Here is a 25186-nt window from a genome sequence, read left to right as displayed (position 1 = left end):
CGGCGCCGCCCCTGACACCGCGCCTCCCCCAGACCCGCCGCACCGCGAGCCTGGGCGGGCGGAGGGGTCCCCGGGCGAAGCGCTCGCCGGCTCGTCTGAGCCAGGAAGTTGAGGCCGGGCGAGGCGCCTTCTCGTTGCCACTCCCGCGTGTCCTTTAGCAGAGAGGCCGCTCGGCCCGCCGGCCCGACCCCCTCCGCGGGACCCTGGTCCACGCCGCCCGGCAGGGCTGGGGCCTGCACCGCCGGCGTCCTGCGCGCACACAGCGGGGGACACGCGCGCTGCCCACGCTCGCCCCGCACGGTCCGGGCGGTGAGCTCAGCCCCGAGGGCGCGCGCAGGCCGGAAGGGGCCGCGCGAGGGCCCCGTCCTCCCACCGGCATCCGCGCCCCCCGCGCCTCCCGCCTGGCCCCTGCCCGCCGCGCGCCGGGTGCGCGTCCCTGGCTCCGCCTCCCGCTCCACCTCCGGCCTCCTCCCGGAGCGGCGGGGACGCGCGGGGACTGCCCGGGCGGCGCGATGGAGTCGAGGGGCGGCGACGCGGAGCCCGCGGGCGGCCGGCGGGTGCTGGTGGTGGGCGGCGGCATCGCGGGGCTGGCGGCGGCGCAGAGGCTCTGCGGCCACCCGGCCTTCGAGCACCTGCGGGTCCTGGAGGCCACGGCCCGCGCCGGGGGCCGCATCCGCTCGGAGCGCAGCTTCGGTAACCGCCCCTCCCGACCCCTGCCGGAGCCCAACCGGCTCTGCCCGCGCTCGGCCTGCCCTGCCCGGCTCCCCGAGCGAATTCATCAGCCAGGGTTCACCTCCCCGAAACTCAGCTGCCAGGACTTAGAGGGGCCTGCCCGGGAAGGGATCCCGCGGCAGTCGCCCCGTTCCGCCCTCGCCGGTCCCCCTCGGCCCCGGGCCCTTCCCTGGCACCCTTACCCCCCACAAGCGCCCTCCCAGGGCAGGTGCAGGCCAGCACTCCCCTTTCCAGGTGTCAGCCCTTAAACTTGGTCCGACGGGGCCCCGCCCTTGGGGACCACGAAGCCCTCAAGCCGTTCTTCGTCGCACACTGGGGAGGGAGGCCTGGTGTTGTCCAGGAGAAGGGCCGAGGCTGACCTTCCCGGGGAGCGGACCGCCAGGTGGCCTCTCTGTCCCCTCCCAGGTGGCGTGGTGGAGGTGGGCGCACACTGGATCCATGGGCCCTCCCAGGGCAACCCGGTGTTCCAACTGGCCGCCAAGTACGGGCTGCTGGGGGAGCAGGAGTTGTCGGAGGAGAACCAGCAGGTGGAGACTGGGGGTCACCCGGGCCTGCCCTCTGCGTGCTACGCCAGCTCGGGGGCGAGCGTGAGCCTCCAGCTGGTGGCAGAGATGGCCAGTCTGTTCCACAGACTGATCGACCAGACCCGGGAGTTCCTGCACTGCACGGAGACCCCGGTGCCCAGCGTGGGAGAGTACCTCAAGAGGGAGATCCGCCAGCACGCGGCCGGCTGGACAGGGGACGAGGACGCCAAGAAGCTCAAGCTGGCCGTGCTGAACACCTTCTTCAACGTGGAGTGCTGCGTTAGCGGCACACACAGCATGGACCTCGTGGCCCTCGCGCCCTTTGGGGAGTACAGTGTGCTGCCCGGCCTGGACTGCACCTTTCCCGGGTAGGGTTCCGTGCGGCCTGCCCAGCCAGGGGCTCTGGGAGGCAGAGGAGGCGTGAGTGGGACAGGCCATCTGTCCTCCCCATTTTGGGAAAATTGGTTTTGTTTGTTTAAGAAAAAAAAAAAGGTGATTTTCAAAAGAGCGATTGAAAGGAAGAAAGATGTCTTGTGATGCTAACTTCCTCCTGTATTTCCTGAGGCCTCCACTGCAGAGGGGCCAGAGGGGCCCTTCCCTGTGGCAGGGTGGCTGCCCTGGGCAGGCACAGGCGGGATCCCGCCCCACCCACGTGTCCTCAGCTCCCAGTCCTGCCCAGGGGCTGGGCATGTGTGGCTCAGGAAGTGCAGGGCACCAGGGCAGGGGTGGGAAAGGGGTGGCGAAGGAGGGAGCCCCAGTCTGGTGATTACCTGGGCTTTGCTGTTCATTAGCTCACTTAATCCTCCATTAGCCTGTAAGGCAGGTGTTCACATTCCTGTGGTGAAGGGAGACCGCAAGGGCGGAGCAGTGAGTGCTTGGCCCCCGCCCCGAGCTGGAGCTCCCAGCAGTGCCTGTCACTGTGATATGGCGGCTGTGATACGGTGGGAGCTTGCAGGGCTCATTTCTGCCGCGCTTACCCTTGCAGGGACCGGTCCTGTAAGCAACCTCCGTGTCTCCTAGGGGCTACCAGGGACTCACAAACCGCATGCTGGCCTCCTTGCCGGAGGATGTGATGGTGTTCAACAAGCCGGTCAAGACCATTCACTGGGAGGGGTCCTTCCAGGAGGCGGGGTTGCCCGGGGAGACCTTCCCGGTGTTGGTGGAATGTGAGGACGGAAGCCATTTTGCAGCACACCACGTCATTGTCACCGTGCCCTTAGGTAGGGCCAGCTTTTCTGGTGGGATTCTCAGTCCCAGTCCCCATCCCAGGTGCCCCTGGCCTCTGACCTCACCCCACTCACCCTGCCTCCGTGGGCTCTGAGGCGTCCCAGGGAAGTAAGGGGGTGTCCTGCTCCTCAGAGGTGCCTGGAAAGGCTGGGACGGCCTTAGGGGTTAGCGAAGCTGCACTTTCTTGAGGGCGTGAAGAACCCGGTTGGGTCAGGCCCAGTGGGTGATCTGTGGACAGAGCTGTTAATCTTGAATTCTAGATCTGGTGCTTTAGACGTAAGTCTTTGAGTAGAAGTTGTACGACAATTTTATAAAGGTGGAGATGGGTGAAAACAAAGTTGCCAGGGTGACTGCTGCTGACCGGAGGTGGGTGTCACACGGGCGGCCACCATCACCTCCCGACTCCTCCTTGGGCAGCCACCGTCCCCAGTCTGACAGGTTTGAACAGAGAGAGGCAGACAGAGGAAGTCACTTAGTTGCCCCAGTTGACAAAGCCAGCAAGTGCTGGGCTTACCTGGGGGTGTGTCTCCCACCCCCACCTGGGGCGGCTGGGAGGCTGTGCCAGGCCGGTCCGCACCCCTGCTGTCTCCCACAGACGAGGCCACACTAGACAGGCTAATAGCGATCAGTTTGCCTTTTTTTCCTTAATAAAACTTTCTGTCAGTGTTTCCAAATCTGCACATATGGATCTATAGTGGTCTTTTTTATTTTTATGTTTTTACCACCCGTGGCTTTGTTCATTCACGGCTGTGGGGGGTACTTATGGAGCCTGCTAAGTGCTCCCTGGGGACGGGTCAGCAGATACATTGTTACAGTCATGGCCTGTTTGATGAGGAGCCAGCTTTCCTGGCATTTGAACCTCACACTTAGGCAGTGTTTTCTTCTGTGCACATGTCGTTATTTAACACATATTGATGGGAATTTAGGCGGGTGTTCACTCTTTCTGTTTCACACAGTGTTTTACACATGCATCTAGAAGCACTTGTGTGAGCAGGACTGTGGGACAGACTCCGGCAGTGGGAGCTGCTGGATCAGAGGTCTGGACGGTGACTGCCGTGGGAGGCCGTGTGGCCCACTGCACAAGCCACGTGCTGGGGCGCCTGTGTCCCCGGCCTCACTGCCTGTTGATGACCTTTGCCTGGCATGCTGTGGGTGGTCCCCCTCTCTCTCACTGACTTGCAGGTGTCTCAAGGAGACCCGTGTGTCACTGCAGTGCTGCAAGTCCCATGGTGCTTTGTTGTTCATCTTGCCGCTGTCTGCCTTGGGCTCCATCTATTCTTTTTACAATGCATACTCTTTCTTTTATGTAGCTTCTGGATAAAGCCTGTTCTTTAACGGCTACTCTAAATAAATTCATGAGCAGTGTGGCTTGCAGAGGCTCAGGAACGAGCTGTCCCTGCAGAGCAGTCTGTGTGGGGTGGTGACCAGTGGGGACACTGGGCCTTTTGTGTCCCTCCAGTTCAGTTTTGATTTCCCCAGACTGCGGGCCTGCACAGCCTTGCCAGCCTTGTCTCCGGGTGCCCTGGTCCTGAACGAACAGGGGCCCTGGGGATGGCGGCATGTTTGGGAGCCTCTCTGCCTCCTCCAAGTGGAATCAGGGTGGGCTCCTGTTAGCTGCCGGTTCTTCTTCAAGAGCTTTATGTGGTGTAAGCTGAGTCCGATTATGAATTCCAGGTTTCCTTAAGGAACGTCTGGACACCTTCTTTGACCCACCACTGCCCACCGAGAAGGCAGAAGCAATCCAGAAAATAGGCTTCGGGACCAACAATAAAATCTTCCTGGAGTTCGAGGAGCCCTTCTGGGAGCCAGACTGCCAGATCATCCAGGTGGTGTGGGAGGACTCGTCGCCCCTGGAGGACGCTGCCCCCTCGCTGCAGGACGCCTGGTTCAAGAAGCTCATCGGCTTTTTCGTCCTGCCTGCCTTTGAGTACGTAGGCTCCCCTGTGCCCGGTTCCTCAGGGCTCAGGCTGGGTGAGGACCCAGCAGTGCGCTGGTGCACTGCCAGGGGAATCTGGAGGGTTTAATGGGTGGGGATGCCACCAGCCCCCAAGGCGCTGGCTACATGCACCTGGGGCTCAGGTGTGTCCCTGCACTGGTAGGCACTCTCAGTCTTCAGCCAGTGAGAAGGTATTTACTGGGATTCTGTAGGAAGCCAGGGCTTGTAGATCCAGAAGAAAGTTGAAATATGGGGAGAGACAATTCTTAAACAGGAGGAAATCGTAGAACAAAACCCTCCTACGAGTCATGGAATTGTACACCCAGAGATGCCGGGCTGACTTGGTGGCCCCACCCTCCTGTAAAGCACAAATAATACCGGGCTAATAGTGGGTGGAGGAGCTGATTTTTCCAGCAAAATTAAAACGCAAAGTTAGCATACTGTGGTCAGATAGCAGATATAATTCTGCATTTCCCCTTGGAGCTGAGGTGGGAGAGGGGACCAAGCTCTTAGCCTGAAAGGCTCGGGACCGGGTGGTGGGGGGCCTCAGAACAGCCACCAATCTCTGCACTGAAGAGAAAACTGACACCCCAGGGCTTGGAGCCGGGGTCACAGGTGGGGCGGGTGACTGGGGCGCCTGGCCACCTGCTCCACGGCCCGTGTTCTGTTGCTAGGATGTGGGGGACAGCAGTGCCTCGGTGGGTGCTGTCTGTGGCTCAGGGCAGTGGCTCTCGGACTGTGTGGTCTCACATCCCTTTCATGTGCTAAAGGTGACTGAGAGTCTGGAAGAGCCTTTGCTTATGCAGGTTATGTCCATTTACCACGTGAGAAATTAAAACTGGGAAATTATTTATTGTTTGAGATAATAATAAACCCATTTCATGGTAGCACAAATAACCTTTTAAAAACGAGATTATATTTTCTCAAACAAAATTTAAGGAGGGGGCGGCAGAGTTTTGTCCTTGCTACAGATCTCGCTACTGTCAGGCTTACTGGACGATGTTGGGTTCTCACGGCTGCCCCTGCGTGCGTCCTGCCGTGACGTTTCATTTTGGTTGACGTGTATGAAGCCAGTCTGGGCCTGCACAGATAGGCAGTTGGAGGAAGGGAGTAATGTTTAGTTTTTCAGATGATAATGGGTATTGTGGGTACTGCACCAAGACTCAGGAAGTGGTATTGCATTCTCTCAAAGACCGGTTGAATGTGGAATCTGAGGCCAGACAGGTGGATTTTTTTTTAATCTAATTTTTTTTTTTTTTTTGAGACAGAGTCTCACTCTGTTGCCTGGGCTAGAGTGAGTGCCGTGGCGTCAGCCTAGCTCACAGCAACCTCAAACTCCTGGGCTCAAGCCATCCTCCTGCCTCAGCCTCCCGAGTAGCTGGGACCACATGCACCACCACGCCCGGCTAATTTTTCCTATTTTTAGTAGAGACGGGGTCTCGCTGTTGCTCAGGCTGGTGTTGAACTTCAGAGCTCAAGCCATCCTCCCACCTCGGCCTCCCAGAGTGCTGGGATGACAGGTGCGAGCCATACAGATTATTAACAACACATGCACTCAGTGGTAAACATTTAATAAAATTAACAGCTTTTACTGTTTTGTCGTGGATGCTCTCGAGCGAGGTCGGCATCTGCGTGTGGTGAAGCACGCCTGCTGGCATGGCTTGCGTCGCTGCCTCCCTGCTGAGGGGCAGTTTCCCCACCTTTGCTCTTTCACGGGTGAAAACGTTGACACAGTGGAAAGGCAAATGCCGTCTCAGTGTAACGAAGATGGTTCTGACCTCGAGGGTCCCTGACAGGTCTTGGGACCCCCACTTTGAGAACCGCTGCCTGGGGACTGCCCTGCGGGTGGCACAGTGGCTGGTTCCTCGCCGAGAGATGGCGGAGAGCTGGGCTGGCTGGAGCTTGTCTCGGATGTCTCTCCACCAGGTCTGCCCACGTTCTTTGCGGGTTCATTGCTGGGCTCGAGTCGGAGTTTATGGAGACGCTGTCGGATGAAGAAGTGCTTCTATCTCTGACCCAAGTGCTCCGGAGAGTGACAGGTACGCAGCACGTGGGGAGTTACTGCTCCCCCCACACTGGCTGATCTCTGAACGGGAACTAAACTCAGAGCAGAGAGGAGCTGAGCTGGGCTCTATACATCTCCAGGGACAGTCCTTCCTCTTCCTTCTGGAGTCAGTAACAGTTCTCTGAGGAGCTAAAATGCTTTGCAAACACTTTCTATTTCTTTTTTCTAAAATATGCCACCAACACAAGTGCAGTTGTTCTTAATCAGATTTTTTTTTTTTTTTTTGAGACAGTCTCTCTCTGTTGCCTGGGCTAGAGTGCCGTGGTGTCACCCTAGCTCACAGCAACCTCCAACTCCTGGGCTCAAGGGATCCTCCTGCCTCAGCCTCCCCAGTAGCTGGGACGACAGGCATGTGCTACCATGCCCAGCTAATTTTTTCTATATAGTTTTAGCTATCCAGATCATTTCTTTCTATGTTTTTAGTAGAGATGGGGGTCTCGCTCTCACTCAGGCTGGTCTCAAACTCCTGACCTTGAGCGATCCTCCTGCCTCGGCCTCCCAGAGTGCTAGCATTACAGGCGTGAGCCACCTTGCCTGGCCCTTAATCAGATTTTTACAGAGGAAGAAGCTGAGGCTCAGAGAAAGTGCTGGTGCCGTCCTGGGTGCCAGTGCCTCTTAGTGTGCTCAGAGTTTTCTTCCCAGGTGGTGTCTTTCATTTTAAACTGCTCAATCTTTAAAATGAGAAGCCAACTGCAGACACGCAGGTGAGAGTTCCGGGCTAATGTGCTGCGTCTCTGCGGCCCAGGAAACCCACAGCTCCCGGCCCCCAGGAGCATGCTGAGGTCCTGCTGGCACAGTGCCCCGTACACCAGGGGCTCCTACAGCTACGTGGCCGTGGGCAGCACTGGGGACGACCTGGACCTGCTGGCTCGGCCCCTGCCTGCGGACGACGCCCACGCCCAGGTATGTAGTCCATCCAGTGCCCCGGCGGGGCCTGCAGGGGCCCCCGAGGCTCAGTGCTGCAGGAGCCTGCGCGAGTGACCCGTGGGCCAGGACCCCTAGACTCAGAAGCCATTTCTCTTTGAAACTAAGAATTTTTAAACGTATTGTTTTTGTCCAAATTGTGCACACACATAGCTTAAGGAGTCAGAGAGTTCCACAGTGCTAGCTAACACGATAAAATAAATAGCTGCTTCTCCCCTTCCCAGACTCTGCTTGCAGCTGATTCTTGTCTCTGAGTTTACCGTGTGTCTAAAAACATGTTTAAATGTCCACTTTTTAAAAACATTATGGAAAATGTCAGATGTCCACAGAAGTAGGCAGAGCCTTGGGCAGCACCCAGACACCGGCTGGGTCCCAGGAGGCTCCTCCCCTGCCCCGTGGTCACTAAGCACGTCTCACACCCAGTGTCATTTCACCGCAGATATTTTGGTGCATATCTCTAAAAGATAAGGACACTCTTTAAACATGACGTACTATAATGCTATTTTCCCACTTAAAAGTTGACAGTAATTCCCCAGCATTACCCGACACTAAGGCAGTGCCCAGTGCCTTTAGTTGGCCTGTTTGGAGATGTTCCTCCTCGAACTTCCGGGTTAGGCCTTGCTGATTGACTTGCCACAGCAGGGCGGGTTCCCTGCCTCCCGCTCTGCCCGCCCTGGCCTCAGGGCTCTCCCCCAGCCTCCCCCCACCGAATTAGGTGATTTTGGCGGGATCACTCTCCGTGTTTACGTGATCTTATTTTCTCCACGCCTGAGCACTCAGGGTGCAATGGCTTCTTTTCATGCCCGCTTATAGATTTGCATGTGAGTCAGTGTGTGCGTGTTTCCCTGCCCAGACTCTGTGATCCAAGCCCCATCCCAACTGCGGCTCTTCTTCCCAGCTGCAGATTCTGTTCGCGGGGGAAGCCACACACCGGACGTTTTACTCCACTACGCACGGGGCTCTGCTGTCCGGCTGGAGGGAAGCCGACCGCCTGCTGGGTCTGTGGGGCCCGCAGGTGCAGCAGCCCAGGCCCAGGCTGTAGCTGGCCCTGCCTGCTCTGCCCCTGTGCCAGAGAGCCTGGGCCCTCCTTTCCTCTGACAGAGGATTTTCAGTCTGGCTCGGATCGGGGTTGTTAATGACAGTCCTCGAGCTGACCACGAGGTCTTCCTGAAGCAGACGCGGGACACTGCACTGAGGGCGCCTCCTCGCACATAAAACACTCAGGAGTCACCGTGTCTGGAGTCATCCTTCCTGCCTCTGGCTGCGGCATCTGCTGCTGCTGTCCTCATCCTGCCCCAGGCCCAGGTCAGCACCGGGCCTTGTGTCTCTGACCCTGCCACGGGCCCCCTGCATTCCCCAGGCTCTGGGTCCTGTGGACGCCCCCGTCCCTGACGCCTTATGGTGCCCCCGAGTGGTTGTCGCAGCTGCCCAGCGTGGCTGCAAACCTCCCTACTCATGGACAGACACTGCACCCACCACACGGTACACCAGGGAGACGGCGTGCAGAGGGGGCACCCTGGCCTCACCTGGGCCAGAGGCTTTCTAGAGAATAGACAGTGAGGCCTGAAGAGCATGGTGGCATGGGAGCGTGTGAGTGCTGGACAGTGCTGGGGTGTCAGGCAGTGCTGGGGTGTCAGGTGGTGTTGGGGTGCACCAGTGTCACGCTCAGTGTCAACAGAAAAGAAACCAAACTCTCTAAAATAATTTTTTTTTTTTTTTGAGACAGAATCTCACTCTGTCACCCAGGCTAGAGTGCCGTGGCATCAGCCTAGCTCACAGCAACCTCAAACTCCTGGGCTCAAGTGATCCTCCTGCCTCAGCCTCCTGAGTAGCTGGGACTACAAGGCATGCACCACCATACCCGGATAATTTTTCTATATATTTTTAACTGTTCATATAATTTCTTTCTATTTTTAGTAGAGACGAGGTCTTGCTCTTGCTCTTGCTCAGACTGGTCTCGAACTCCTGACCTCAAACAATCTGCCTGCCTTGGCCTCCCAGAGTGCTAGGATTACAGGTGTGAGCCACCGCGCCCAGCCTGTAAAATAATTTTAAAGAGATTTATTCTGAGCCAAATTTGAGGATCATGACCTGGAGCCAAGCCCAAGAGGTCTTGAGCAAGTGGACTCGCTGTGGCTGGGTTCCAGTTTGGTTTTATATGTTTCAGGGAGACGGGAGTTACAGGTAAAATCATAAATCAATACATGGGAATCATACATTGATTTGGCCCTAAAAGGTGGGCCATCTGGAGGGGGGGGGTAGGGGAGGGGCTTACAGCTTATAGGTGAGTTTAAAGATTCTTTGGCTTGTAATTGGTTAAAGACATGAAGCTTTGTCTAAAGGCTTGGAATGTTTCAGCATAGTTGCTGTTTATCAGAGACAAGCCACCTGACGTAGATTTGTTGTGTAAATTGAGGGCCTGCAGGTCTGTCTTGCGTACCCTTTAGGCCTGTTAGTGGGTTACAAAGGACGTCCCCAAGAAGGGAGGGGACATGATGAAGCAGGTCTGACCTCCCTGCTCCCGGCAGGCAGTTTAGTTTTAGGAAATTCTTTTCCACTCGAGGGGTCCATTGAGTCCGCTGGTGGGGGGTGAGCCTTAAAAGTTTATTTTAGTTCACATGTGTTACGTTAAAACCTGAAGTACTTGGAAAGAAAATGAAGATATTGCATCTACAAGGTGAACTTAAAATGTTGGGACGTTTTAAACCACGTTTGTGAAAAGGGACCCGACGTTGCCAGGGACTGCTGAGTTCTGTCGCACTCATACACAGGATGTGCTTAAGGGAGAACCAGGATTTTAAAAACGGACTGAATATTAGCTGAAGAAACGCCGCAGAGCGCACGACCCCCGCGACCGCGCCGTGAGCTCGTAGCCCCGCCCGTCCTGGGCCCCGCGCGGCCGCAGGCAACGTTGTGCGCAGGCGCGGGCCACGCCGCGGACCTTCGGAGCGCCGGAACCCGGGAGCGCCGGCACCGCGAGCGCCGGAAGCTGGGGGCGGTCCGGTGGGGAGCGCTTCCGGGACGGCGACGCCATGAGGCTGTCCCCGGGCGTGCTGTGCCGCGCCGCCGGGGCCGCCTGGCGGGAGAACTTCCCCCTGCACGGGCGCGATGTGGCCCGCTGGTTCCCGGGCCACATGGCCAAGGGTGAGGTCCGGCGGGGTCCCGCCCGGAGCCCCTCTGTTGTCGCGTCTGCGCCAGAGGCTCGGCCGCCGCGGCGCGTTTCCCAGGGTCGCCAGGAGCCGGCCGGCGGGGGTCGTCCTTGGGGCGCCCCTGTCCCCCTACCCGCCACCGCTGACCCCTAGAAGTGCTACTCCCACTGTCGCCCCCCGACCCCGCCTCCCTGGACCTCTGCTCCCCATCCCTGTCCCCACAGTCCCCGCCCCAGCTGGCCGAGCCCCCGGCGCCCCTTTACGCGCACCCCGGGTCTGTCTCGCTGCTCGAGAAGCGGCACGAGCGCCCCCGCCCTCCGCGGATCCTGCTCAACCCCTGACCTCAGGCCCACTGACTCGGGACGGAGGGCCGTGGGGGGTGGACTGGGCTCATCTCAATTCCTAGCAAGTCCCTTTTGTCCCTTTAGTCCCCTGAAGCCTGTGTCCCCGTGTTTGTGGAAAGGCGTAATTTTCTAAATGTTATTTTGAGGACCAAATGAAATAGTGGGTATGAAGGTTCTTTTAAGTTGTAAAATATTCAGCTGTATCTTCGCAACACGTTTAAAACATATCTGGACTCCTTTTTTTCCCTGTCTAAACGTTTGGTAATTTCTTACCGTTTGTCAAAATTCGGCCCCACAGGACATCTAGGACGCGTCCAGCCGTCCTGGGTATTGTGATGGCCTCACTGCTGCCCCCTTGGAAAGCTGCGCTGGTACAAGCTGGCATTCGAGAGGGGAGACTCTGGGGTGGGGGCCTGTGGGGTTGGAAAGAGGAGGGATGATGTGATGATGTCTCATGTATGTAGATGGCAGGTGTCCTCAGTGCTGAGACCACACTGAGGGGACACTGCTGCTTGTGTTTCCGGCTGGGGCACTAGTTCAGTGCCGTGTTCGTGTGCAAGCATTGTCGTCCTCACAGGGCATCAAGGGCTTTATGTGCCAGCGTTGCTTTGTTGTATGGCCCAGGCCGAGACCCACACAAGTTAAATATTCCACCCAGAGTCACCCAAGTGTCGGGTGGTGGAGACAGGACCTGGCGTTGACATGCTGCCACCCTTCTGGCAGGGCCGTGTGCTGCTTCTGCCATGCCGCCATGGGTGTGGGACTTGGAGGGGCACTCAGCAGGTGGCTCCGGTTGTTGTTACTTAGCGCGCTTCACTCACATGTCATCCTCTCAGGTTGTTCATGGTGGGGTGTTGTTCCGGACTGTGCAGTTTAAATCTGCTGCTCTTGAAAGGGTGCGAGTCACTTTGCTTAGGTGTCCTTCTGCTTTCCAGGGCTGAAGAAGATGCAGAGCTGCCTGAAGCTGGTGGACTGCGTCATCGAGGTCCACGACGCCCGGATATCCTTCACAGCGCAGGGCGGCACCTCTTCCTCAGGCAGCAGGAGCCGGCTTGGGTTGTCACCTGGTGTCTGCTCACCTCTCTCTGGCCCCTGCCCTAGTCCGGCCAGCCCATCTCTGGGGCCAGCAGCCTCACCTCTTAATTGGCATTTAAAACGGTGGTTCTCAGCTCTCATTGCACGTTAGAATTACCTGGGGACGCTTTTAAAAATACCAGTTGCCGGGCCCCTTCCCAGAACACTTCATCAGAATCTCTGGTGTGGCGTCCAGCTAGCTTGTTTTTTGAAGCTGTGCATTGGTACGTAGCATTGTTCATCTCGACCTCTGCCTGGCTCACCCAAGCTGTCCGGCACAATCCAGCGGTAGAATTCTCTAGATAGGATGTGAAACCTCAGTTTAAATGTTCCTGCCAACTGGGGCTTCCCTCTTGTGCTTGAGGCATGAATTGGCAAGAAGTGATGATTTGTTCATTGACTACCGTCGACCAGGCTGGAGTGCAGTGACACGATCACAGCTCATTGCAGCGTCCAGCTCCTGGGCTGAAGTGATCTTCCTGCCTCAGCCTCCTGAATAGCTGGGACTATAGGCATGCGCCACCTCACCCAGCTAATATTCTTTTTGTGTAAATTTGGGGTCTTGCTATGTTGCCCAGGCTGGTCTGGAACTCCTGGCCTCGAGCGATCCTCCTTCCTTGGCTTCCCAAAGTGCTGGGATTATAGTCGTGAGCCACTGTACTTAGCCGGAGGCACTTTTTTTTGAATGATGAGATCATTGATTTTGAATTTGGTAACCAAACAGTGACTTAGTTATAAAATCTTTCTCTGAACTTCATTTTATGTTTTTGCCACTGGGTAGCTGGCACCCTTGCGTGACCTTCACTGCTGTGGTGAGGAGGGAAAGGTGCCTTTTCCCCAGCCGGGAGGGCAGAATTGGAATTGGTTCTGCAGCTCTTAGGATGTGAGGATGGGCTGGCCGTTGTCCTTGCTCAGGGCCTGGGCTTCCTTCTCTGCCCATCGCCTTCTGACAGTGGTGCCAATCTGCGTGACAAGACGAGGAAAAATAAATTCATTGGCTGGTAAAGCTTTGAAGCAGTTTTTGCCTTAATTTCGCCACATCCCACTTTCAGGCCGAAACCCTCTGTTTCAGGAAACGCTTGGGCTGAAGCCTCACTTGCTGGTCCTCAACAAAATGGACTTGGCAGATCTCACGGAGCAGCAGGTAATCAGGCAGCGCGGCATTTCCCAGGTCTCTGTGCCTGCTGGAGGCTTGCTTGGCTCACTCTGTGTCAGTTACCCAGACGGGCCTTGCTTTGCCGGAATGTTCCAACGTGGTTCCTCGGCATAGCATGCTTCCCTGTCACGTGTTACTTCCACCCAGATGCTTGCAGTGTGCACCTCCCGAGGGCGGGCAGTTGTGCTGCTGGAGCCCAAGTGACCTTTCCTTAGCCATGGAGCTGCTCTGTGTCTGCTTTGTCCCATGTGGTGGCCACGTGTGGCTGTGAACACCTGACATGTGGCTCCTGCCACATGTGACTTTCATATTTTACTGAATTTTAACTACTTTTAAGTTTTAGTGGCCACTGGTCGGGTCTGAGGTCTTCATGACGGCTGCAGTGTCCCAGGTGTCAGGCTTGCCGGTGTGACCTGGGGCCTGGCTGCTGAGTGCTGAGTGCTGAATGTTTGAGTTCTGAGTGCTGAATACTGAGTGCTGACTGCTGAGTGGCGTATGCTGAGTGCTTAATGCTGAGTGCTGAATTACTGAGTGCTGAATGCTGAGTGCTCTATGCTGAGTGCTCAATGCTGAGTGCTGAATGCTGAGTGCTGTATGCTGAGTGCTCAATGCTGAGTGCTGAGTGCTGACTGCACTGTGAGAGCCTGAAGCTGGAAGGGCTGGGTGGGGGGTGGTGGATTAGCTCAGGGGTTTCTCAAAAGCCAGGTAGACCTGGGCAAGGCATCTGGAGAAAAAGAAACATGAACACTCTGGAAATGTCGTTTTTGAAGTGTTCATCTCTGGTTTTCTTGCTCTGTTGTCAAATCCTTCAAAGAGTAGGTATCAGAATCTTTTGAATTCAAGCCAATGTTTTAAAACGTTGTTAATGGTGCAGAATTTTCGTTGCAGCAGCAATAATGCCTTTCACGCTTCTCAGCTGACTGTGGTTGCTTTCGAGGTACTTAAACCCCAACCACGAGACTCCACCACAGGTTTCCAGGGAAACGTTATCTGCTAAAGCCACAGAGTTGCTTTGTTCGTTGAGGCATTTCCCATGTGGCAGCCACGCACGTCTGATCGGTTTTCACTGCTTTTGAAGCTTTAGTTCTTTATCATCACAGTTCTTCTAGTTGTTTCTGTCAGTTGGTGGTACTTCTGCCCTTAGAATGCTGGTGTGTGTGGGACTGGGGGTGGCTGTCTGGCGCAGGGACACCCACCGTCACGCCTGGTCGGGAGGCAGGAGCAACGCCAGGTGTGTCTGCAGCATCAGGGCGGAAGTATCCGCGTGGCCCCGCCGGCTGCCTCCCTGGGGGGGGGTCTGGCTGAGTCTGTCCCCTCAGCAAGTGGCTTCACAAGTGCTTCTGTTGTGCTTGGTCTCAGCCCGAGTCACGGTAACGCGTAACTGAGAGTAAACGATCAACACCAACTGAATTAATGAATGACTTTGGTTGATTTAAGCATTGATCATAGTTTTAGGTCAGTAGCTGGTCAAACGATACAATACTGATCTTTAAAAATACAGTACAGCTTTACACTGATTTCACTGAATGTTAAAGGCATTATAGTAACTTCATACTAACCTCAGTTTACTGTTGGGCTTTTAAAGTATTACGTATACTGTGCTCTGTAATCACACTGGGCTCAAGCCTTAGTTTAAAGCTGAGTTCACTTTGTGCGAGGTAGAACGTGCGAGAGCAGTATGGTCATTCCATAAAGACCAAAACCCTGTGGTTTCGGTGCTGGCAGTGGCTGCAGAACAACCCAGTTCACCCTCACTGTGAGTACGGACGGTACTGATGTCCCGGGGGGGCCGCTGTGTCTGCCGCATCCTCACCCCTGGCGGGGCCCGGACTGTGACAGCACCGCCTTCCCTGGGGCCAGCAGGGGGCCGGCCATGCTCCTCCGACCCCCAGTCCTCGCTGCCGGGGGCCGTCGTCGCCTTAGCCCACGTCTGCCTCAGTCCCAGCTCCTCGCGGCCAGGGTGTCGGCCTGCAGTGGCTGTCAGCGCGTGGACACTCCTGGCAGAGCTGACCTTCAGCCTCAGATCCTTGAGTGGCACGTGTCACCCACCCACATTTTCACTCAGTGTTTAAAGTGGAAATGTCTTGTCTCTTTCAGAAAATTCTGCAACACTTAGAAGGAGAAGGCCTAAAAAATGTCATTTTCACCAACTGCATAAAGGATGAAAATGTCAAGCAGGTAGGCCGTTTCCATTTACGCCCTGATGTTTCTGTTCAGTACGCGCAGGGGTAAGAAGCTGCGTTTCAGAAAAGATCCTGGGTGTTGCTGTCCAGCTGCCACACAGGTGCCGGGGGGTCTCCTGGGGGCACAGCGGCGGGGGGTGAATTTTCAGAGAGCGTGGAGTGTGAGGTTGTAAGTGGTCAGGGCCTTGCAGAGTCTGCGAACTTATTTTCCCTAGTTGTGTTTGGCAGAATTTCTTGGTCAGTGTGCGCCTTTGTTAGATGGTAGTTACAGTCACGGCCGTCCCTGGCCCCGGGACTCAGTCTGACATCTGTGATCTGGACAAAGCCAAGGTCCCCATTGCCGGACACTTGAGTGTAGCAGAAATTAAGGAAGAAGCCAAGTTCCCCTGAGAAATGTGGAGTAGAAGCCTGGATGTGGGGTCTTTGTTCTCTTAGCTGAGGAGCGAGGAGGGGGGTTGGAGCCCGTGATCTGGGGGTGCGAGGTGGCAGGAGGGGCTGGTCGGAGCCCCGGCAGACACCGCAGGGCTCTGTGAGTGGCTGGTCTGTTGCAGGTCATCCCAGTGGTCACGGAGCTGATTGGGAGCAGCTGCCGCTACCACCGAGGAGAGGTTGGTTGGTGGGCCCGGAGCAGGGCCGTGGGCTGGGCCCGGCGGGGAGGCAGGGCTGTGCCGCGACCTCCCTTCTCCCTGAGCTGGCCTGGGCTGGGGGTCCCTTTGCCTGGGTTGGGCTGGGGTCTGAGGCTGCAGTGGCTCAGGCGGGCCCCGTGACCCTCCCTCCGCCTCCGCAGAACCTGGAGTACTGCGTCATGGTGATCGGGGTCCCCAACGTGGGCAAGTCCTCCCTCATCAACTCCCTCAGGAGGCAGCACCTCAAGAAAGGTACAGGGGCCTGTGGCTGGCGACTGGATGTCTCCGTCGTTCCTGGAGAGGACGGGCCCGGGGAGGGCGGCCAGGCTCCCGCTGCCATTCTGAGGAAGATCTCACAGCACCCCGGGGGCTGTCCCTCTCCACCAAAGGGACCCCGGAGGACGCAGTCCAGCCAGGGCTGGATGGTGGGACAGAGGCTGTCTGCTGTAAATTCTACATCTGAGTGTTCTTTCCTTTGAAATCTTTGATGGAAGGATGACTTTTCTAAATTTGACAATTTTGTTTTGTCACATATTTAAATCCCTTGATCAGAGAGTTCACAGTGTGGTGGAGTTGACGGGGCTCAGCTGTCTGGCAGGGAGGCTGACTCGCTAATGAGCCGTGTGGCCGGGCCTGTCCCGCAGGCGGCGACTGGGCGCCGGGGCCTCTCTCAGGCGTCTTCTCGGATTTTGATTCACAGCAGAAGCCCTGGCACTGTCACTCCCTGTGTCCTCTGCTCTTTTTTTCCCTTAAGCATTTTGAAGTTTAATTCAGGTCTGTATTGGCTTTTTCATATTAAATGTAGCATTTATTTAAAAACCTGTTCACTGTGTGCAAATCTAAAGGCCATAAACTGTATTCAGAACTGTTGTTTTATAAGGAGGGTATCTTGGTGCTCACTGCAGAGTTACAGCCATTTTTTCTCTGTGTGTCTTTTTTTATCAGTGGCATTAAGTACACTCTGTTTTTTCAAACTTTTTCACAACCCCAGTGTTGATGTGTAAATATAAACAAGCTGGGCGCGGTGGCTCACAACTGTGATCCCAGCACTTTGGGAGGCCAAGGCGGGAGGACCACTTGAGTCCAGGAGTTTGAGGCTGCCGTGAGCTGTGATGACACCACTGCACTGCAGTGGGTGACAGGGTGAGACCCTGCCTCTAAGCCAAACAAAAGAGAAGCCCTGAGCAGTCACCCCCCCCCCCCCCCCCCCCCCCCCCGCCTACCTGTCCCCGCACCCCGTCCGCGCCGTCGCTGTGACTGACGACTGTTAACAGCCTCGCATGGGTGGAATCACAGCATTTGTCCCTTCGTGACTGGCTTATTTCACTGAGTGCGACGTCCGCAACATTTGTCTGTGTTGTAGCCTGTGCCACGTTCTTAAGGCTGAAGAACATTCTGTGGTGTGTGCTGGCCACATCTTGTCTGTTCTTCTGTCCATGCAGACGTGTGTTGCTTTACTCTGGCGTTGGTCTGATAGCGGTGAGCCGTCTGTCCTTGGGCCCACGCCCTGAGCTGGCTCCGGAGCACCTGTGGCAGCTGGAGCCCAAGGGGGCATGTGGGCAGGGCCTGGGGGGACAGGGGGCAGGGGGGCTTGCCTGGGGGCAGGGGCAGGTCCAGGAGGGAGCAGCAGCTCTGGGAGCTCCTTTCTGGCACGGGGAGGTCAGTTCTGGTGCGCTTGTTGAAGCCTCTTGACCTCTGCATAGCCTGGAACGTGCCCGTGCTGTGAGCTGTTTGGGGCTGAACACGGAATGAATTTTAGCCTTGGGAAGCTTGGTTCCGTTTTGGATGCACAGACGTGTTAGGCAGGTACGGTCGTTTCCTTGCTTGTTCTGTGCTTACGTGTTCACTGTACACTTGACGGCCCCTTTTTCCCCACAGGGAAAGCCGCCAGGGTGGGCGGCGAGCCTGGGATCACCAGAGCTGTGATGTCCAGAATTCAGGTGGGTCCGCGGTGGCCAGAGCAGCACAGGTGTCCACACGTGGTGCCTGGTGAGCTCAGGACGTGGCCACCCTCCTCTGACCACCCCTCCTGTCCCCTCCCCTGGGTGTCCCCACCGGTGCTCACCCTGGCCGGGCCCTGAGACCAGCCCTGAGGGCAGCACTCTGGTTGTCCCGTGTCCAAGTGAGCAGAGCCCTGCCCAGGCCACGCCGTGGGCAGAGCTGGGCGGAGCCCCCCTCCGTGCTTCCCTTTGTTCTCTGTCGGAGGAAAAGACGAGCTGTTGGGATCTGGTGCTTTTACTTGTTTTTCACATTAAGTGGGGAATACGCATATTAATATCATGGAGCAGCCTAGAGCTTGGTGAAAGTGATGCTGCCACCACGGGGGTCCCAGGTGCCTCCCTGGGAGCTCGGCCTGGTGGGAGAGGCTGCCTGTGACCTGGCTGTACCCTCTGTGCCCGCGCAGGTCTGTGAGCGGCCCCTGGTGTTCCTGCTGGACACGCCTGGCGTGCTGGCTCCCCGGATCGAAAGCGTGGAGACGGGCCTGAAGCTGGCCCTGTGTGGTGAGCCCCTCTGCCACCGTCTGGGTTCCACCTGCTGCCTTTGCACGGGGCCCTGGACCGAGCAGTTGTCACTGCCTCTGCCCTGGTTGCTGCCAGACACTTCCCAAAGCCCAGGGTGAAAGCTGCCGTGGCTCACAGATAACGTGTGCTGACCCTGTCCCACGGGAGAGCACCCTTCACTCTGCCCATCGTGACAGGGCAGTGAGATCAGGTCCCAAGGTCACATGGGCGGGACACGTGCCAGGAGGGAGCAGGGGCCGGGACCACCGTCTGGGGAGGCTCTTTCTCTCCCTGTGTGGCCTCGTCCTTAGGAGCAAGGCTGTCTTTGGGCTGAGACTGGGTGTGGGCTGGAGCCGTATCCAGCAGCGGGCTGCCCTCAGGCACTCACCTCTGCCTGCTTCCCAGGGACCGTGTTGGACCACCTGGTGGGGGAGGAGACCATGGCCGACTACCTGCTCTACACCCTCAACAGGCACCGGCTCTTTGGGTGAGTGGTGGTGGGGCCGCCACTTAATCATGGTGAATGATCTTTAGTGTGGTGTTGAATTCTGTGTGCTGGTATTTTGTTGAATATTTTTGCATCTATGTTGATCAGGGATATTAGCCTGTGGTTTTCTTTTTTTGTCGTGTCTTTGGTTTTGGTGGCAGGGTAATGCTGGCCTTGTAGAATGAGTTTGGAAGTTTCCTGCCTTTTCATTTTTTTTTTTTTCAGTAGTTTGAATAGAATTGGTATTCTCCTTTAAATGTTTGGTGGAATTCAGCAGTGAAGCCATCGGGTCCTGGGATATTCTTTGATGGGAGACTGTTATTACTGCTTTGATCTTGTTACTTGTTATTGTTCTGTTCAGGTTTTTTATTTCTTCATGGTTCAGTCTTGGTCAGGTGTATGTGTCCAGGAATTTTATCCGTTTCTTCTAGGTTTTCCAATCTCTTGGTATATAGTTGTTTGTAATAGTCTCTAATGATCCTTTGCATTTCCATAGTAGCAATTGTAGTGTCTCCTTTTTCATTTCTGGTTTTATTTATTTGGGTGTTTTCTCTTTTGTTCCTAGTTAGTATAGGTAAAGGTTTATTGACTTTGTTTTTCTTCTCAAAAAACCAATTTTTTGTTTCATTGATCTTTTGTATTTTTTTAGTCGAAATTTCATTTATTTCTGTCCTGATTTATATTATTTCTTTTCTTCTACTAATTTTGGATTTGGTTTGTTCTTGCTTCTCTGTTTCTTTGAGGTACATTGTTAGGTTGTTTAAGTCTTTCTGCTTTTTTGATGTAGGTGTTCATTGTTATAAACTTCCCGCTTAGTACTGCTTTTGTTGTATCTCCTAGGTTTGTGTTTTATTTGCACTTGCTTCAAGAAAAGTTTTAAATTTCCTTCTTAGTTTTGTCATTGACCCATTGATCGTTCAGAATCATGTTTAATGTCCATGTGTTTTGTAGTTTCCAAGTTTCCTCTTGTTACCGATTTCTAGTTTTATTCCATTGTGGTCAGAAGAGATACTTGATATGATTTCAACTTTTTAAAATTTGTTGAGACTTATTTTGTGGCCTAACATGTTCTATTCTAGAGAACGTTCAATTTGTTTATGAGAAGAATGTATATTCTGCAGCAGTTGAGTGAAATGTTCTGTAAGCATCAGTCCTATTAGTGTGTAGTTAAACTCTAATGTTTCCTCATTGATTTTCTGCCTGGGTGATCTGTGCATTCCTGAGAGTGTGGGGTGTTGAAGGCCCTACTGCTAGTGCATTGCAGTCAGTCTCTCCCTGTAGGTCTGTTAATGTTGATTTTTATGTATTTGGATGTTCCAGTGTTGGGTGCATATATTTACAATTCTTTTATCCTCTTGATGAATTGATCTCTTTATCATATAATAGTGACCTTTTGTCTCTTTTTACAGTCTTTGGCTTGTGCTTTATTTTAATTAATGTATTTAGATTAATAACTGGAGACAGTATTGTACTTTATTTTATCTGATGTGTATAGCTACTCCTGCTTTTTGTGTGGTTTCTTTTTGCATGCATTGTCTTTTCCCATTCTTTCACTTTCAGTTTAATTTTGTCTTTATAGCTGAAGTGGGTTTCTTGTAGGCAGAATATAGTTAGGTCTTCATTTTTATCCATTCACCCACTCTGTGTTAATTAGAGAATTGAGTCCATTTATATTCATTGTTGTTGTTGATCGATAAAGACTTAGTACTGCCTTTTCATAACTTGTTTTCCAGTTTTATACCTCCTGTCTTCTTTTTTTCCTTCCTGACTTCCTTTGTGGTTAAGTGATTTTCTCTGGTGGTATGTTTTTTTTTTTTTTTTTTTTCCTGAGACAGAGTCTCACTCTGCTGCCTGTGCGGAGGCCAGCCCTGCACTCGGGCAGGGTGGGTGCAGCCCGCTGCATGTGAGCAGCCATTATGTCACCCACGGCAGCCAAGGGCTCTGGCCATGGCCACACAGGACAGAGCCTGGGGACTCTTGGACAGCAGCTCCCCTGTAGGACCCAGTGCCCTCACCACACTCCCCCCTGTGGTGCTTGGCCGTCACTTGTGGAGCCAGGCCTGGCCTTTAGGCGGGAGGGGCCGGCCCTGGGTGCAGTGTGGGTGCTGGGCCTGCAGTGCCGACCGGGCCCTGCGTGCAGGTACGTGCAGCACTACGGCCTGGGTGCCGCCTGTGACGACATCGAGCGCGTGCTGAAGAGCGTGGCCGTGAAGCTGGGGAAGACGCAGAAGGTGAAGGTGCTCACGGGCACAGGTGCGTGAGGCTGCAGACACGGGGCCCTCACCCTGACACCTGGTGGGGACTCCCCGCCACCCCCAGAAGAGGCAGGGAGAGAGACATGTGATGGCTGTTCAGGGAACGGGTCTGGGGGTGGGGGAACGGAAGGTTCTAGAGGGGAAGGAGCTGGGCCCAGGCTCCAGGGGGTGGCCCTGGCCCTGGCCCTGGGCGGTGTCACTTGTCTGGGCTCTGGAGGCTCCCAGAGACGTGGCTCAAGCTCTAGGTTCTTCCTGAATGTGCCGGGTTCCCCGGCCTGCCCTGATGCTGGCTTTGGGGTCCCCAGGGCCCATTCCTCAAGCGGGGCCCACCCTGAAGGCCCCTCCTCACCAGACCCTCCCATCCCAGGTGACGTGAACGTCATTCAGCCGAACTACCCCGAGGCGGCGCGAGACTTCCTCCGGACCTTCCGCAGGGGGCAGCTGGGCCCCGTGATGCTGGATCTCGATGTTCTGCGGGGCCACCCCACTGCCGAGACAGACCCTTGAACTGGGCGTGTGGCCTCCCAGACCCGCCTGGCCCGGGTGTTTGAGGCTTGGGACAGGCTACCCTTTTCTAGAAGCTCCACACCAGCCACCATGACTCAGGTCCCTGCTCCAGGAAGGGACACGGTGTTCCTGGCCGCCCCGCACCTGGCCGGCTCCTGGTTACAGGGGCACCTGCCAACATCCCGAGTGCCTGGCCCGGCAGTGACGTTCCTGCTCAGTGTCTCTTAAGGAGTTAAGCTATACTCTCTGATTTTTAAAATTCTGCATCAGAAGGCCCCTCGTCACTGGCCCATGAAGTGTGCAGCCCTAGGCCTGGGCCCACCTGTGTTGAAGCCCCTCTCACGCTTGGAGCATGGGAAACAGGTGGCTTGGCAGCCAGGGTTCCTGTCCGGTTCTCAGACTGGAGACCTGCCCCCCACAAGCAGGGAGCCTTGTTGCCAGCAGAGGGTTTATTTCACACACCATCGAATGTGCTCACAGACAGGGACAAGGGGTTTTGAGTAGCAAAACCCAAGGACGGGCCTCTCCCCTCAGTGCCCCGGGGCTCATTCCTTGAGGGCCTACGCTGGGCTTCGCTGCGTCCGGGCTGGAGGGTGCCTGGTGTGGGCAGTGGAGACCCCCGGCCTCTGAGCACCTCCTAGCTGACGGGATGGTGGGCGTGTGCTTCCGCGGGGCTGGGGGGCGCTGTGGGGCCCTCCCAGCCGGGGCATCTGCACTTGAACGTTCCTGCCTCCAGCCTGCATCCTAGGAAAGGGCCGGGGCAGGCCGGGGGGCTTGGGCGGGGGCCAGACTCTGGAGGTGCTGCTGGGCCTGAGCTGGGGCCACCTGGTCTGAAGTTCCAGCCTCATCTTTGTCCATCGGTGGCCTGGCTTTGTCTCTGCCGGTGCTCCGTGCGCAGCTGGCCTTCCTCTTGCGTGGGTGTCCCGCCTCTCCTCGGGGCTGGCTGGTGTCTTCCGCTGGCCCCACCAGATGTGGCTGCTCCGTGTGGCTGCCCCACGCCCTGTGCACTTGGTACCTGGAATGACCCCCAGCACCACCTCTTCCTGCCTGGGCGGGACATACTCGGAGTCACGGCTGCGCCAAATGCTAGTGCGCCAAATAAACTGTCATGGAAGAGTGACGTTTCCGATGTCTAGAACTACGTCGGCTCCTGCGCCCTGTGGTGCGTGAGGGTCCCGGTGGGTGTCTGAGCAGCCGAGGGGGCTCTGGTGGGTCTCCCTGCCCTGGGGACACTCAGACTCTCCTGCCTCCTTTGAGGAAAATGGCAGAACCTCTGCCTTTGAGGACCCTGGGCAGGTGTTGTTCCTGGCTTGCTGGTCTTTGGTGGCACCGAGTTTGGTCCGGAAGGGACAGAGGAGCAGCTGGTGCCCAGAGGACGCTGGCAGCGTGGACCTGCAGAGCTGCGGGGAGTTGCCGCCTGCGGCTTAGGGCCCCGATGTTTGGAGGAAAGTGCTGGTCCAGGATCTCGCCAGGAGCTTCAGACCCTCACCTGGTCAGACGCGAGTGCTGGGGAGAGCGGAGGCTGGCAGGGCCCTGGGTGGTGCCAGCCTGACGCTGGTGTCCACCAGCTGAGTGGCCCAGGGGGCAGGCGGGTGAGATCCCACAGCTGCAGGGTGCCAGGGCCTGGGAAAACCCACCTACCTCGGGGAGGGTTGTTAGAGACCTAGAGAACGTGGCACAGGGCGGAGGCCGTGTGGTGCTGAGCTCCAGGGGGACGAGCCAGGCTGGCAGGCAGCAGAGCAGCAAAGGGCCGGTCTTCTGCACAGAGATGTAAAAAGCCCAGCCAGGAGCACCCAGCGCTTCCTGAAGGCCCTGGGCAGCCAGACCACCCGCAGTGGTGAAGGGGCTCAGCCTTCTGTGAGTTCTTCTTGGCGCTGGCTGCACCTGCTGGGTACTGGCCCCCTGCTGTGGTCACCCTTGATCCCAGGACCTGCTGGTGGCCATGGTTGGCCCGTGGGTCTCAGTTGAGCTTCTGGCTCTGCCAAGCAGGCTGTCACCTAGTCCAGCTGCTTCCAGGAAGCGGATGCCCGCTGGGAAGTCCAGGAGCCGTGCAGCTCGGGCTGTGCCCAGGGAGGGCTCTTGCGTGGGGTTGGCAGTTGCCATACCCGAGTAGAGGTGAGAACTGTGTGACCCCGAGTGGGAACCTGAAGTTCAAAGGAAAGCGGAAGCTCTGGAATGTGTTCTTTTCTTTGCCCAAAATGGGTCCCAAGAAAGTGACTGACTTCAAGTGGTTGGAACAAAGAGGCTCCGAGGGAGAGGGGAACCGCTCCTGGCAGTGGGTCTTGCAGGGAGCCTGCCTGGAGGAGGGCACACGGCCTCGTGTGAGGGCTCGTCCCGCAAGGCCCAGGCAGCCTCCGTGGGCAGCCGAGTTCGGCAGCCCAGACAGGCGTTCCTGGGATGGATGGTTTTCCCCGCGTGGGAATGTTCCTGGGCTGTGAAGCCTCAGGATCTGCTCCTCTGGGCCGAGGTTAGCACCGAACATTTCCTGCACTGCTGGAGTGCATGTTCTCCCCCCTCCCTTTTCCCCAAATCCTGAATTCCTCTGGCCCATTGTCTGCTTCTGGGGCAGAGTCAGCCCAACCTGAGGGTGGCTTCTGGGGGCCAGCTGTGTCCATGTAGGGCCTGGGGGAGGAGTGGCCTGAGCCTGGCCTTGGCACCTTCCTGTGGGCAGCTCTGGAGCATGGAGGGCTGGTTGGTACGGGAGCCACAGGCTGCTGCCTGCCCTTCTGGCTGGGGGACCCTAACACCCTGGAGCCCACAAGGCTGCTGGTCCCTGGTAGGTGGGAATTAGGGAGTTTGGGGAGTGGCTTGGGCAAGTTGGGGGACAGCAGGTCCATGGGTAGGAGAGGCTGCAGCTCCTGCCCCCTGGCTAGAATGCCCAGGCAGGCCTCTGGGCCCCAAGACTGTGGGCAGCCAAGGGGAGGGGTGGCCAGTGCGATGGCCTCGAGTGGGCCAGAGGGACCTGCGTGGCGGCGTGGGCTGTGGGCCGGACCTGGTCCCGGAGCCCAGCCAGGCCTAGGGCTGCAGCAGCCCCAGGGCGCCCAGGGCCCCGCCCAGCAGCAGGCAGAGGCGTGGCCCCGGCCCTGTGCCCGAAGTCCAGTAGCTGTAGACGCCCCGTCCAGTCCCGTTGCCACCAGGCACCCGGTCCTCGTCGTCCTCCAGGCCGTACTCCCCCGGCCCCGCCGCCCTCCTCCAGCCTGTCCCCGCCGCCAGGCCCGCGGCCGCCCCCGCAGCCGCCCCCGCAGCCGCCGCGGCTGCCACGCGCAGGGAGGAGCCCGGGGCACTGTAGCGAGGCGCGGGCCTCACGCGCACCCTCGACGCCCCGCGCCCTCCCCGGGCGCTGCCCCGGGCCCCTCCACGGCCGCCCTTGGCTGCACTGCCGTCGCAGAGGAAGGCAGCCGCCAGCAGCAGAGCCCAGCACGTAGCGGCCGCCCAGTTCATCTTCGTGGGGCAAAACCTGCAGGAAGAGGGGGAGCGGACCTCAGCTTCTATGAAG

At 56.8% G+C, this 25186-nt stretch overlaps 3 protein-coding genes across 5 annotated transcripts; 2 read left to right on the top strand and 1 right to left on the bottom strand.

Moving 5' to 3' along the window:
- The first annotated feature begins 489 nt into the window (after window positions 1-489).
- PAOX (polyamine oxidase) lies at window positions 490-8639 on the top strand. The gene is made up of 7 exons (XM_045568754.1): window positions 490-693; window positions 1138-1624; window positions 2277-2476; window positions 4158-4410; window positions 6346-6458; window positions 7230-7387; window positions 8307-8639. Exons 1-7 carry the CDS (start codon window positions 513-515, stop codon window positions 8448-8450), a joined length of 1536 nt encoding a protein of 511 aa, XP_045424710.1. The 5' UTR covers window positions 490-512; the 3' UTR covers window positions 8451-8639.
- On the top strand, window positions 8560-22811 carry MTG1 (mitochondrial ribosome associated GTPase 1). 3 transcript variants are annotated; one of them, XM_045568755.1, is made up of 12 exons: window positions 10474-10552; window positions 11200-11272; window positions 11837-11901; window positions 13015-13119; window positions 15229-15309; window positions 15866-15922; window positions 16102-16192; window positions 17819-17880; window positions 18345-18441; window positions 18847-18928; window positions 21069-21181; window positions 21551-22811. In XM_045568755.1, exons 3-12 carry the CDS (start codon window positions 11848-11850, stop codon window positions 21688-21690), a joined length of 882 nt encoding a protein of 293 aa, XP_045424711.1. In that variant the 5' UTR covers window positions 10474-10552; window positions 11200-11272; window positions 11837-11847; the 3' UTR covers window positions 21691-22811. The 3 variants fall into 3 exon arrangements, with proteins under 3 accessions (XP_045424712.1, XP_045424713.1, XP_045424711.1); XM_045568756.1 differs by lacking the exons at window positions 10474-10552; window positions 11200-11272 and adding an exon at window positions 8560-8713; XM_045568757.1 differs by lacking the exon at window positions 11200-11272 and having other exon boundaries at window positions 10312-10552.
- On the bottom strand, window positions 22142-25147 carry SPRN (shadow of prion protein). The gene has a single exon (XM_045568763.1). The coding sequence runs from the start codon at window positions 25129-25131 to the stop codon at window positions 24706-24708; it is 426 nt and encodes a 141-aa protein (XP_045424719.1). The 5' UTR covers window positions 25132-25147; the 3' UTR covers window positions 22142-24705.
- Between the last annotated feature and the right edge of the window lie 39 nt (window positions 25148-25186).

Source organism: Lemur catta, chromosome 14 (assembly GCF_020740605.2).
Source record: "Lemur catta isolate mLemCat1 chromosome 14, mLemCat1.pri, whole genome shotgun sequence".
Taxonomy (NCBI): domain Eukaryota; kingdom Metazoa; phylum Chordata; class Mammalia; order Primates; family Lemuridae; genus Lemur; species Lemur catta.
The sequence above is the reverse complement of the archived record's forward strand: the minus strand, read 5'-3'. Positions and strand labels throughout refer to the sequence as shown.